Source organism: Urocitellus parryii, chromosome 1 (genome assembly GCF_045843805.1).
Source record: "Urocitellus parryii isolate mUroPar1 chromosome 1, mUroPar1.hap1, whole genome shotgun sequence".
NCBI classification, from domain to species: Eukaryota; Metazoa; Chordata; class Mammalia; order Rodentia; family Sciuridae; genus Urocitellus; species Urocitellus parryii.
In genome coordinates, this window is record NC_135531.1 from 258,210,237 (window position 1) to 258,223,685 (window position 13,449).

The 13,449-nt window shown below is 36.7% G+C and overlaps 1 protein-coding gene across 5 annotated transcripts in view; it reads left to right on the forward strand.

Moving 5' to 3' along the window:
- Unc80 (unc-80 subunit of NALCN channel complex) overlaps positions 1–13,449 on the forward strand; it is a 184,564-nt gene that overhangs the window by 143,106 nt on the left and 28,009 nt on the right. For all 5 annotated transcript variants that reach the window (XM_077799344.1, XM_026403350.2, XM_077799345.1 and 2 more), the window contains 5 exons: positions 137–233; positions 3,841–4,011; positions 6,160–6,252; positions 7,594–7,629; positions 7,962–8,180. In XM_077799344.1, coding sequence (XP_077655470.1) covers positions 137–233; positions 3,841–4,011; positions 6,160–6,252; positions 7,594–7,629; positions 7,962–8,180 — 616 coding nt within the window. The remainder of the gene's footprint in view (positions 1–136; positions 234–3,840; positions 4,012–6,159; positions 6,253–7,593; positions 7,630–7,961; positions 8,181–13,449) is intronic.

A 13,449-nucleotide genomic window follows, 5' to 3' on the forward strand; every position in this document is an offset into this window, starting at 1 on the left:
TTCATAGCATAGAAATAAAATAGAACAAAGAAAAGGCTACAAAATAAAGCTGAAAAGACAAAGTTAAGAGGGGTCAACTTCATTATCCATGGTGGAATCTGTTCTGACTGTGTGCACTGATTCCTTCTCCCCTTAGATTTCTGCTATGGAAATGAAGATCTGACCTTCTCTATCAGTGAAGCCATTAAGCTCTGTGTCACTGTGGTGGCGTATGCTCCTGAATCATTCAGAAGGTAAATGCAGCCCTTTATTCTGTGCCTCATAATAACTAAGTATAGCAAAGGAAATAAAATTTATTGACTACAAAGCTTATATTTTGGTTTTTCAGTCTGTAACATCCTGGCAAGTAATGTTCTGAAAACTAAATTTAGGAAACTTGTCATAGCAAAGTTTCTGGAAAATATTATAAATCCTCATTAATTTGAAATCCCTTCATTTAGAATTAGTGCTGAGGCTAAGATGTTTAGTCTTGTTAGAAAATATTTTCCTTTCATGTAATACAAATTAGTAGCAAACAAAATTTCATAGCAGACTTTTAAACCATTTATGAAAACTCCTTTCAAGGAGCAATAAGAACACCTGTCACACAAAGGGCAAGAATATAAATCTCCTCTTCCATTTTGCCAAGTGCAAGAAGGCAGAGGACTCACATGAAAATTTCAGTGAGTCATCCCGCCAGGCATGACTGTAATCCCAGTGGCTGGGGATGTGGCTCATCGGTAAAGCAACCCGAGGTTTGGTCCCTGTTACAGAAAAAAAAAAAAAAAAAGGTGAGTCATCCCAATAAAGTCCTACTGTGTGGACAGGCTCTCCAAGGAGAAAGAAAGAGCCAAGTTGACTATGCTCAGAATATCTTTATCCATTGTCATCTTAGGCAAGCCTTTTCTTCTCCCCCCAGAACAGAAGGGATAAAAGGCCAAGAGGGGCCAGAATGTGTATGAATTGACCTCTCTTTACTATCCCCTTCAATATTCCCAGATTTTTATCATCTTTAACAATAGGAATTAAACTTCTGCCTATGGTCAGGGAGGAGTGTGGCTGTGGCCTTGGGACAGAAATCTGCAGTTCCCCATGATGGACCTGCTCCCATGTTCCTGCTACTTCTATTTTATCAGCTCTAGAAAAGGGTCCAGGGTGGATCAATATCCCACATGAACTCCAAATCTGCTCTACATCTGAATGTAAAAATGTATTTCCTACTCCATTTGCTGTTGTGTGTCCAAGTACATTGTTAAGGGTATGCTTTAGAGGTTATGCATTGAGATTACATGACAACATGAAGACACTACAATAATGAAATGCATAACATTTCTCTAATATTAAAATGCTAGTGACATAGAGAACTGACAAATTTGACTAAAAAGTTCTCTCATTACCAAATTCCCAGTGAGACCTGAAATTCTCTTTTAAGTTAAAATTCAAACACATTGAAATCAAAAGGTATTAAAGTTCACAGTCAAACTCCCTTATTGTGAGTTAATGACCAAAGCCCAATATTAAATATTAAGATTGGTTAATAAATTGATCCTTCTAATTTCCCATTTGGCTCAGGTTGAACAAAGGCTCTGGGTCCCTGGTGAAGTCAAGATTTCTTAACTAGCTATTCCCTGGGATATTCTTATAAATTTTCTGTATTTGTAACACCAGATCCTTCTTGTGGTTAAATTGTGCTTACATAAGTGTATTTTATACAGGTGTAACATTCATGTCAAAGTTTTAAAAATCATAATTTTGCAGTTGAATAAATGTTCATAAAGTTATTACATCTATGTAAATACAACTCAGACCAAAAAAAAAAAATCAGATAGGGCTGAGTGAAGGGGCACATGCGTATAATCCCACCTTGGAAGGCTGAGACGGGAGGATCACAAGTTAGAGGCCAGCTTCAACACTTTTCAAGGCCCTGTCTCAAAAATAAAAAGGTCTGGGGATGTAGCTCATCTTTAATCCCTATTGTTAAAGTGCCCCTGAGTTCAGTTTTGTTTTTTGTTTTTTGTTTTAATGTATCAGAGACACCACTATCCCCATTTCCATGGTAAATCTAAATCAGCTTTGCCTCTTTTTGAACTCCATTTAGGTGAAATATTATAGCAGGTACTTTTTAATATCTGACTTCTGTTATTCAATATTATTTCATCTATATAATTATATGTAACCACATTTTATTCTTTCTCATTCACCTATAATATTCCATTGTGTGGTCTGTGGTAAAATTCATTCATTTCTTCTCTTTGCCAACAGATTTTGTCTTAGATCTAGTTTGAAGCTATTACGAATGATGCTGCAGTGGTGTGCATTTCTGTAGGTTGAAATTCTTTGCTAGGTTATGGAGAATGTGTATGTTTAGCTTTAGTAGATTCTACCAGAAAGACTTCCAAAGTTGTCATGTCGATTTCACTCCATCTTCAGTGTACAAGTGCTCTCTACAAACTGACAAATACCTGGAGAAAAGTGTTGCACAGTCTGGATGACTGAATAAGCTTCCTTTTCTCTAGCAACCTGGTACTTACAAAAGTACCAGGCAATCTTAACTTCTGACTCCTTCAATAATTAAAAAAAAAATTTTTGATCAGCTTTTCGAGTAAGGCAATTAATCTGCAACAAGGTGCTTCTTAACATAGGAAGCATAGCTGACTTCTCGTCTCCCTTTTTAAGTTGTCAAAGAGGTATGGCTCAGTCTCTTAGCTCTGATTCCATATCCATCAATTTTCTGAACATTTCCATTTCCTGTGTCAAGAGCACTTATTTTAGGCACAGTTATACAATCAGAAACCAGTACTCAATATTGATTAATATCATAGCAGAAACTCACTGATATATATATATGTAGGAAGGAAAATGGACCAAAGTCTGATTTGGGGTTCTCTAGAATAGCAACCAGTCCATATTGTATTCTAGAACCCACAGCTTATCAAATTTAAGCTCCACTGGGGGAATGTTCCAAAAAGATTTATGTTAATGTTGTGCACTTACAGGTTTAGAGGGAAAATCTGCCTTACGTAATTACTTTTCCACCTCCCCTCTGAGATGACATTTCTGACACCCCAGTTCTTCACTGAGTGGGCCCTATACAGGAGCAGTGTCCACTCACTCTACTAAGTAGGCATTATCAGACCACACTCCCAGGGCAGTTGCCAGACTCTTATTATGAAATCACACAAAGCTTTAAAAAGCCAGCCTCCTAGGGATGGGGTTGTAGCCTAGTGGTAGAGCGTTTGCCTAGCATGTGTGAGGCACTGGGTTCGATTCTCAGCACTGCACATGAATAAATGAATAAAAGAAAGGTCCATCAACTATTTAAATATATATATGTATATGTATATATACGTATATATATGTATAAATGTATACATATATACGTATGTATATGTATGTATATATGTATATGTATATGTATATATACTTATAAACATATATGCATATACATATATACATGTATATATGTGTATATATATAAAATATGTATATATGTATATATGTACATATACATATATTTTTTTAAAGGAAGCCAGCCTCCTAGAAAAAGGTTGTATACTGTCTCTAAAATTGTTTCAGCTGGAAAATCACTCTCAGCAAGTTCCTGAATAGAAGAATCATTGAGGATTCTGAGGCCTGTTTCTCAGAATGGACTGTGGAGCTCCACCAGTGATCATTATGCTATCTTTTCAACAATTTTAATGAATGGCTAATTTCCCCCCAACCAGATCACATGCTTCCTTACAGCTTTAACTACCCTGCATTTGGGTGGGATAAGAAGGAGGCTTAGAATTCTTCATCTATGACACAATCCCCAAAAGTAGATTGTTAAATGTGACTTGGTTTTCTTTCTGTTGCTTACAGTCTTCAGATGCTGATGGTCTTGGAAGCTTTAGTTCCATGTTACCTGCAAAAGCTAAAGAGGCAGACATCACAGGTGGAGACAGTACCTGCTGCTCGAGAGGAGATTGCTGCCACAGCTGCTCTTGCAACATCCTTACAAGCACTTTTGTACAGTGTGGAAGTCCTCACCAGGTAATCCAATTGGCAGAAATATCCACAGCCTTCAACCATATGTACCCACTGAAATTATGAAGAAGAAAATGTTGTGGGTAAAAATCTCTAGAACTCAGTGTTTGTTTACAGATACCTATCTTTTTTTTTCTTTTTTACAGTTAATGACTCAGCTCTTTGTGGCTTCACAGAGTTCTTAAGTCATTTGGATAAATACTGTTGTTCATGAACTTCCATATATCTGAGTTCTAATCATGAGCCACACTGCTAATCTGGGTAGGCAGAATATAGCCCCAAAACCTAGGATAGATGATCATCCTGACATGCTCACATGGACCTAAAATGAGTAAATGAAAGCAGTGAGCCAGAAACTGGGACAAGTTATCTTCCAATGACAAATAGTCCCAATGCTTTGCTGGTAGTTTCATGAAAGTCCTGGGAAGAACATCCTAAAGAGATACACAGAACTTTACACTCTTTCTCTGTGTCCATCTACCAGCCTCTTCCTGCAACAGATGAGAGATAAGTAGTCAATTTTCCCTAAATGCCACTTTAGCTATTTCTCCTCATATTACATAATGTTGGTCCTTTCTTCCTTTCTATTACCTTTATAAGAATAAGCCAACTAACTTATCCACAATTGACTTACCCAAAATCCCATGAAGAGTTATGGATGAAGTCCTGGCACCTCAAATGATACAAATTCTAATACATTCAATATTCTTTTTTTAGAGTAGAAGACTAGTCTCATTAGATGGTAGTGTGTACCACAAAATTGACTTTTTTTACAAAAAGAAAATGAGAATTCCCTTTCATTTCCATGGTCTCTTTATCTCATGAAAAAAGAATTTGACAGTTTATATAGGTATTATGTATGGTAAATATAAGTGTATCCATTTTCTATTATTGTATAGTACATTACCATAGACTTAGAGGCTTAAAAACAAAACCCATTTATTATCTTGCAGTCCTGCAGGTCAGAGATCCAGGCAACATCAAAAAGGTTCTCTGCTCAGGGTTTTGCAAAGTAGAAATTAAGGCATTGGTTAACTGAACCCTTATCTGAGGGAATTGGGTGGGAAATCCACTGCCAAACTCATTTGCAGTTTAGGCAGAATTCAGGTTTTTGCAGCTCTGGTCTGAGGTCCCACTTCCTTGCTGGCTGTCAGCCAGGTTCCTCACTCTGCGTTGAAAAGGCATTTGCATTTCTCTCACATTGTCCCCTTCCATCTTCCAGACAGCAGTAGTGCTTGAATCATTCTCATGCTTTCAATCTCTGCCCACAACCAGAGAAAACCTCCATTTTTAAAGGGCTGTGATGTGATTAGATTCAGCCTACCCAGATAATCTCCCCTTTTGCCGTATAAGGTAACATGATTGCTGGAGTAACACTTGGCAGCAAAAGTCTCAGGGCTATCTTTAATTCCACTTACACATGACATGGGAAGAGATGGAGTGTGATTATTTAAAGTTTAGTAGTCATACTCAGCATACAAAATATGAACAACATAGAAGCAAGCCTTACAGATTTTATAAAAGGAATTGCTTTGAAAAACTACTTCATCCCTTCTGTGTCTCAGATACAAAAGTAGAAGCACATTTTACCTAATATTTCAAGTAAACCCTGAAGATATAAAAATAACTGATTTATTACTAATCATGGAAAATACTGACTTAAAATAAATACAGATTTATTCACTTTTCTGAATAGCCTTAGGTATAATTTTCACTAGGAGGATTATTTCATTCTTTGGTGATTTCTCAGAAGAGTAGAGTGATTAGTTATGGTGTAGATGAGGGTGAAAAAAGATAAAAGGTACATAAAGAGGTATGTACATCCTTGCTTTTTACTCATTGATTGACACCTGTAGAAGTGATGAACAAGTTCTAAACTCAGATTTGATCAGTACAGACTTAGGGGTTTGATCACAAATCTTATTTGAAGAGTCATGGTTTATTATTCAGAACCAAGAAGTAGAACTTAAATCATGGTGTGCTCATAGTCCATGGAATCAACATTGTCTTAAGTGCCTCTTGGTACAGACAGAAAATGTGTTACAGAAAAGCTCAAAACCAGACAGCCTGTCTTTTTAAGATTCTAAAACTTACATATCTTTAGTAACTTTCTAAGTGTTTCCACTTCTGATGTTCTGGCAATTATTGTTGCAGGCCCATGACAGCCCCACAGATGAGCAGGTGTGATCAAGGTCACAAGGGGACCACCACAGCCAATCATACCATGTCTTCTGGAGTGAACACCAGGTAATTCACTGTGTTCTAGTTTTCTACGATCTCTCAGTTTTATAAATCCTGAATTTCAGTTGTTGAGAATGAAAGGAATCTTGAAAATAGTCAATATTGATTTTGAAAACCACCAAGGAAAATTAAAAAAAAAATGTGAGCATTTAGAGTTACAAGAAAATACCAAGGCTTCTTTTAAAATTGTCAAAGAGAAACCCAAAGCACCTTCATAAATTGACATTTGTGTTGGTTTTGTCTGCATGATTATGCACTGGGTATTTTATCTCTACTTCCTGGGCTATCTTTGAATTATTCCAGTGCTTTTGCATTTGCCTCCAACAAAAGGCTAATGAAACAATGATAATCGGAGGTGGCTCATTCCTGGGGCAGATCTTCTGCAGACATTTCATCCGGACTTTGACTCATGTCCTTAAATGATGCTTTCAAGGTTGTTCACTTAATCTCCTTTCATGTTTTGGTATAACTTAGACACTGGCTGTACTAGTTAATACTTGACCTGCTTCATTCTGTATTAACATATAAATCCCTCCAAAACACACAAAAAGTGTGCCTCCCTCTCCTAGCAAGATTTAGGATAGTGCACAGTAAAATCAGCTTCAAAGAAAGGTCTCGTTCTCTAGTATGGAGTAGTTAACAGGGAGCTTGTGAAAAGAAACTGATTCCCACTCTTTCTGAAGCATATTTTTAAGGGTGTCATTATTTATGTAAAGTTAATTCCCTGTTCATCATATATATTCATATTAAAAATAAGACAAAAATAAATTAAAACCAATTATACATTGTCTGGTATGGTGCTTAACCCATGTGTTAATCTCTTACCTTAAGGAAAAAGAGTTTAAGTGATATACAGGGGCTTCTGTAGGCATATTGGCTTAGGTTTGACTACTAGATGAATTGTGAATGCAGAAAAAGAGATCCTCTCAAATTTCTGATCAATCAATCAGTAAGCAGTAAGTCTCCAGAATTGAAGGAAGTCAGCCACACTTCTCCTTCTGATCAACTGAAATAGAGCACATGGTGTTAAAATTATTCCTTAGACTTTAAAGTTTTCAAAATTTCTTTCCTTTGGTTATATTCCATGAGTTTGCATTTTTGATATATTTTTCTTTATTCAAATTATATGGCAATAAAACAGCTTTCATAGCACCTATAAATACAGTATATGCAGTAGCCAAATGAAAGAAAAATATTTCTTATTTTAGGATTCTATATGTGTATTTATGAACTTATCAAAATGTATGTCTTCCTTTTTAATTTTACATGAAAAAGTATATATGGAGCCTCAGCCAAGGGACTGTGTTCTTGTTCTGATAGTTATGCAGACTGTTTTTCAACTTCCAGGTACCAGGAGCAAGGAGCCAAACTGCACTTTATCAGGTACCAAAAACTGGATCTAATTTCATTAAGTTCTGACATGTTGAGATGATTGCCTTTGGATCTGATTTACAGTTCCATTAGATTCATTGAATTGAGGCATGGCATTCTGGTTCTGTGTAAATGCTCAGAAATGGCTAATGTAAAGCAATTTGATCTCTTCCAAGCTGATAAATTTCTTATCCTTCACATGAGGTTTTCCTGGATCTTATCCTACTAATTCCTGAATTCAATAGGAATTTTATGTTTTTTTCAGTGTGATGATAACTCTCCTCTCATAGTTGTCACATACCCATGTTTTCAACCCCCCTCATTAATCTTTTATAATTTTCCAGGGAAAACCTTCATTTATTGGAGGAAGGTCAGGGTCTTCCTAGAGAGGAACTGGATGAACGAATTGCTCGGGAAGAGTTCAGAAGACCCCGGGAATCCCTGCTGAATATTTGCACAGAATTCTATAAGCACTGTGGACCAAGGCTGAAGATCTTGCAAAACCTGGCTGGGGAGCCACGGGTCACTGCATTGGAGCTGCTGGATGTGAAGTCCCATATGAGGTACTGTACCAGCTTTCCCTGCCCCTTGAATGTGGATGTGGCTTGGACCATGTGTGTGCTTTCTGTCCATGTGTACTCTATCCACAGAATGTGTGGATGCAATCAGATATGTGTGATGGGCTAAGAAATGGGGATTTTTATCCTCTAGGATAAAATTAGAGATATTTTAAATGATTCGTTGCCTGTGACTTGAATACATATCATACTGAGCCTTCTGGTAAAGTGTGCATTATAGCTATCAAAAAGAATCTCAAGCCAGGCCTGTGGTCAAGGCCTATAATCCCAGTGATTTAGGAGACTGAGGCAGGAGGATTGCAAGTTCTAGGCCAGCCTGGACAATTTAGGCAGACCTGTCTCAAAATAAGGGGGAAAATAATCGTGGGAGGGTGGGAACATCACTCAGTGGTAGAACATCCTGGGTTCAGTCTCCAGTACCACAAAAATAAAAAAGTATCAGGATGGACAGAGAGAAAATATTAAAAGAAGATGGCAGAGTTCACAGATTTGTTCCTTAATATATGAAAGTGAAAGAAAAACTTCATAACCTGATCATCATTCAGAAAATAGCCTTGTTCCATATACTATTTATTGCCCAGATTCTAATTTTTGGCAATAATTCAATGTTTTCTCTCTGTAATTTTATATGAAAAATGCACCACTGCTTCCTGCAGAAGATTTGTTCTCACCCTACATTATCTAAGGATATAGTGATGAGCTCTGTAGGGAAGTGAACTATTATTACTCTCAGCCACACTTAGCCTGGGCCTGAAATCCCCTTTGTATTCATTGTGTGTGATAGTCTTCAATGACTCAAAACCAGTGCCCCACACTGGTTTTGGAAAAATTTGGAACTGGGTGAAATCCGTCATCATTTTGAATTTTTATTCCTGGTATTTCAGGAAAAGACCTCAGAATTATATCCCTGTGCACTCATATTTCCTTCTTCCTGTGGAGATGCCACCTCACTTGTTAATCATGATGAAGGATATGTTTGTATTTTTAGGTTCTTAAAAGACAATGATTTCCAGAAGAACATCTATTCAGATTTGTAACCATTTATAAAGGGTTATAAAAGTTCCTTGAAAGAAAAATTTCAGGGATAACAAAAGATTTACTTGGAAGCTTTCAGTGTATCTATAAAAAATAGAGTTGTAGTCTGTTATTTCTATATCCTAGAAATAAAATGGCAATTTGGGAAAAAAAAACAACCAATTTTCTGATTGACTTTATTTTATCCTTTGTCTTAAAATGATCTTTTGAAAAAAAAATTTAGGAAGCACTAAGTGGAGGGAAATGAGTGGCCAGAAATGTACAGTGAACACAGGCTCTTTCTCTTCCAGGCACACACCTAGTAATGCTGGGTGAACTCCAGGGTTTCACACAGGTTCACACTCCCCACTGTGCAGGAATAGGGAAGAACTTACATACACTGACAAGTCTAGCTCCTAGATAGGAAGCTGCAGAGAAAGTGAGGAGGAGGAGGGCAGAGGGCCAAACTTCTGTTGCCATAGCCTCCAAGGGCCCTATTCAGCCCCTCCCCTACTTATCCTACTTATGATCGCTAGCTGACCTCAGTAATTCTGTGAAGAGAAAAACATCACATTCCCAGAGTCAGAAAATCACTAACTACTACCAACAGCCCATTTTGTTAAAGATTCCTAAAAGATGGATGTGGTGTGCTTATGATGGGTGGGGAGTGGGGGCAGAACTGCCCTATAATTTGATCAGTGTATGAAGCATTTAGAGGGAGGGTACAGCTGGAGTCAGAGAGGCCTCAGGCTCCCTCTAGAGGCCAACACCTGTTAAATGTTAAATGAGCTAGCTCAGTGCCTGGCACAGACCTATAATACAATACATACTAATGCTAATAAGAATGATACATTAACAATAATTAGTAACACTAATAAGAATGATAAATCCTGGGAATATAAAATAAAGCCCTAGGGGCTGTGGCTGGGGCTCAGTGGTAGAGTGCCTGCCATGCACGTGTGAGGTACTGAGGTCGATCCTAGTACCACATAAAAACTAAATAAAGTTATTGTGGCCATCTACAATTAAATATACATAAAATAAAATAAAGCCCTGGTCCCCAAGATTATCACAGTCTAATGTAGGAGGCATAAAACTAACTATAATATAGTGTTTCATGTATATAATCACATGCATATATTTATGTGTTTATCCTTTTATAAAAAATTTGAAGCAACTTATAAAATTAATGATAGAATGTATAAATCAGAGTGTCAGAGCAATGTAAAAAATGAGGAAGAAAATAATTGTGTCTGTGAGATTAGCACAGGAAATAAACTGAAATTTTATTAGATATTATGGTTATGAATTATGCATGAATTTGAGCTTTTGGATTATCAAAATAGTGAGTGAAAAATTATCAATTAAAAAATTATCATGTCAATAATGACCAGTTATTGGTGAAATGAGATAACCATTTGTTTGGTGAAATAATACTATATTAAAATAACAAAGAACAAGAAAAATCTTCTGGTTACTGTTCATTAGGAAGAAAGAGAGTGTTTTGATGAATGATGTCCTCAACAACATTCTCATGGAAGATAAAAGGTTAGTTTCACATGGCTAGATGTTTAGAAAGTTGACATAATGTCACAATTTAGTAGGCAAGAGCAACCTATCTGGAGCCAGGAGAATGTCATTTAAGAACATAATTGTTTCATGGCCTGGATCTGTAAGAGGGCAAAAGTTTTCCTGCGCAGGTAAGAGTTAGACTACATGTCTTCTATTAATGCAATATTTCACAATAAGCTTTGATAAAGAAAGGCCTGCATGTTCTCTGGCAGAACAGAGATATTCTCTGTTGCTAAGGAGGCATAAATCCAAATGTTTTAACCCTTTACCAAGCAAAGGATATAATTAAGGTTTCCTTTCATAAACCAAGCACACAGAAATATGGAGAAGTCAAACTAAATATAAGTTTAAGAATTATGGGTGATATTTCAAGGCATAAGAATGGATATCACTTAAAGGGAAAATCTGATTTGAAAAATGGAGGGAGAAATGGGATGATACAAGATTCAGGACATATTTGTAGGAAAAATTTGAATTGCACCAAAGAGCTAAGAAATAATGGGGAACCAACCCATAAGCTGCATTTGCAAAATACATGGTTGATTATAGGATTCTCACAGAAAATATGCTTGATTAGATAGAATCTCTGCCCTAGAGGAATTTTTTGGGGGGTCTCATTTGCCCTACCCAAAGCTGCTAAAGCAGTAGGATAGTGGAATCTGCAATTGTCCTCCTCTCTCTCCTTCCCTCTTTACCTCTCATCCTATTTCCCTCTCCCTCCAATAGGAAGGTCTCTTGTGTTCTTACTGGGAAAAGATCACAGGAACATTTTTTTAATCAAGAGATTATTCATGAGGTAATACAGCAAAGACTATATGAAAAGGAAATTTTATTTTATGCTCCATAGCAAATTCATTTTGTTATAACTCCAGGGATTAAGGGAATTGGGGTAGTAATCCATAAAATGACTCAAATTCAGCTCTAAGTGTTGTTCTCAAGCTTAAAGTAGACAGGCTGATCATTTCTCCAGTATTTCTTATTGCTATCTGTAAAATCACAGAGAAAAGAAATAAGTGTGTATTGATATACTCGTCTATCACACAATCTGAGAATTCAAGAAAAATATTCATCATGGTTCACTTAGGGAAAATAGAAAAATAAATGGATGTGTTAGCTGTTTAAAATTATTTCTTTAGAACACCTAAATTCAATTGTCCAGAAAAATGTGAACATTCTGTTTAGAGAGAAGACATTGGAGATGAGGAGACAGTAACCATTTCCTTTTAATGAAGGATTGCCTTGAAGAAGATGGGTTGATTTTATGCTTCCAGAATTAAACCTAGTAGAAAGAAATTAGAGGAAATGTGGAGACCTAACCATGAGAGCTTCTTACAGTATGGGATGCCAAAGATGAAATAAGTTACCTTGTACAGTAGTAAATTCTTGCCTCCATGGAGCTAGTTTGATTAAGAAGTTGTACAGTGTTCCAGAAATTAGAGAGGCAGTGGCTTGGCTGTGATTCTCCAAGCTGAGAACCTGGAGAGCTCTTACACCACACATCCTTTCCAGCATTTATCCTGTCTCTCCTGTCCTTTGGTGGAGTCAACATTTCTCTTTATTAAAATACTATAGTTAAATATGTGGGAAAAGAAAGAGCATCCATATTGATGTTGTTGTACCCGATAGTAACAATAGACCTGTGCAGTGATCACTGGTAACAGTAGTGACAACTGGAATCATGTATCTACTCAAGGAAATACACACCACCTGTGAGGTACTCAAAAAGACTAGACCTAGATTTAACTAGCTATGGAGTTAAATATAGTAGGATAGATTAGATGATGCCATAGAGATTCAGTCATCGAAATCCAGACTATTTGTGTAGCTAATTACTCCAAAAATAAATTACAAGGTAGCAAAAAAGAGCATGGTGCAGTGGCACACCCCTTTAGTCCCAGCAACTCAGGAGGCTGAGACCAGGAAGATCACTGCAGAAAGAGGCAATGTATACCCATTCATGGAATTATCTTCTGTCTATGTTGTATGGTTTGAGCTTGATTTTTAAAAAAGGCTTAGACTTTGAAAAATATACCTAGTACAGTGACTGAGAAGTCTATTATTTATTAAGATCCTAAAAATTCATCTGAAAACAAATTTATTTAGAAAGTGTAATATGTTAAGCCACTGTCATTCATTATCTGTATCTTCAGCTTGAATCAAAATATGTCTAGCCAGGCAGATAAAGGAACTTCTGGAAATAGAGTACAGAACAGGGAAATTCTCATGGGAAGAGGAACCTAGAGGTCTGACATCATCCAATATTGCACATGTGAATGGTGTGTTGAGACCAGCCATACACTAAGTCTGTTTAGAACTGACACTGAAAGATGAGGGAGCTTGAGATATAGGAAAATCTGAAATAAGCTTTGCTATTTTTTAAAGCAAGTTTGCCTTGGAGAGGCTCTAACGATAATCTCCCTAGATTCATGGAATCTCAGTGTTGGAAGAGAGACCTTAATAGTCACTTAGGCAGTGAGGTTCCACATGCTTGGCCTCTGGCTGACACCTCTTACTTTAAAAATATGATTTAAAAGGAAAACTGAAAACATATAGTTTCTCAGGCCTCATCCAATATCTAATGAACAAGGATCTCTGAAGAATCCACCAAGAAATCTGTATATTTTTATTTTAAAAAATCTTGAACATTAGAAAGATTATATAGCAAATT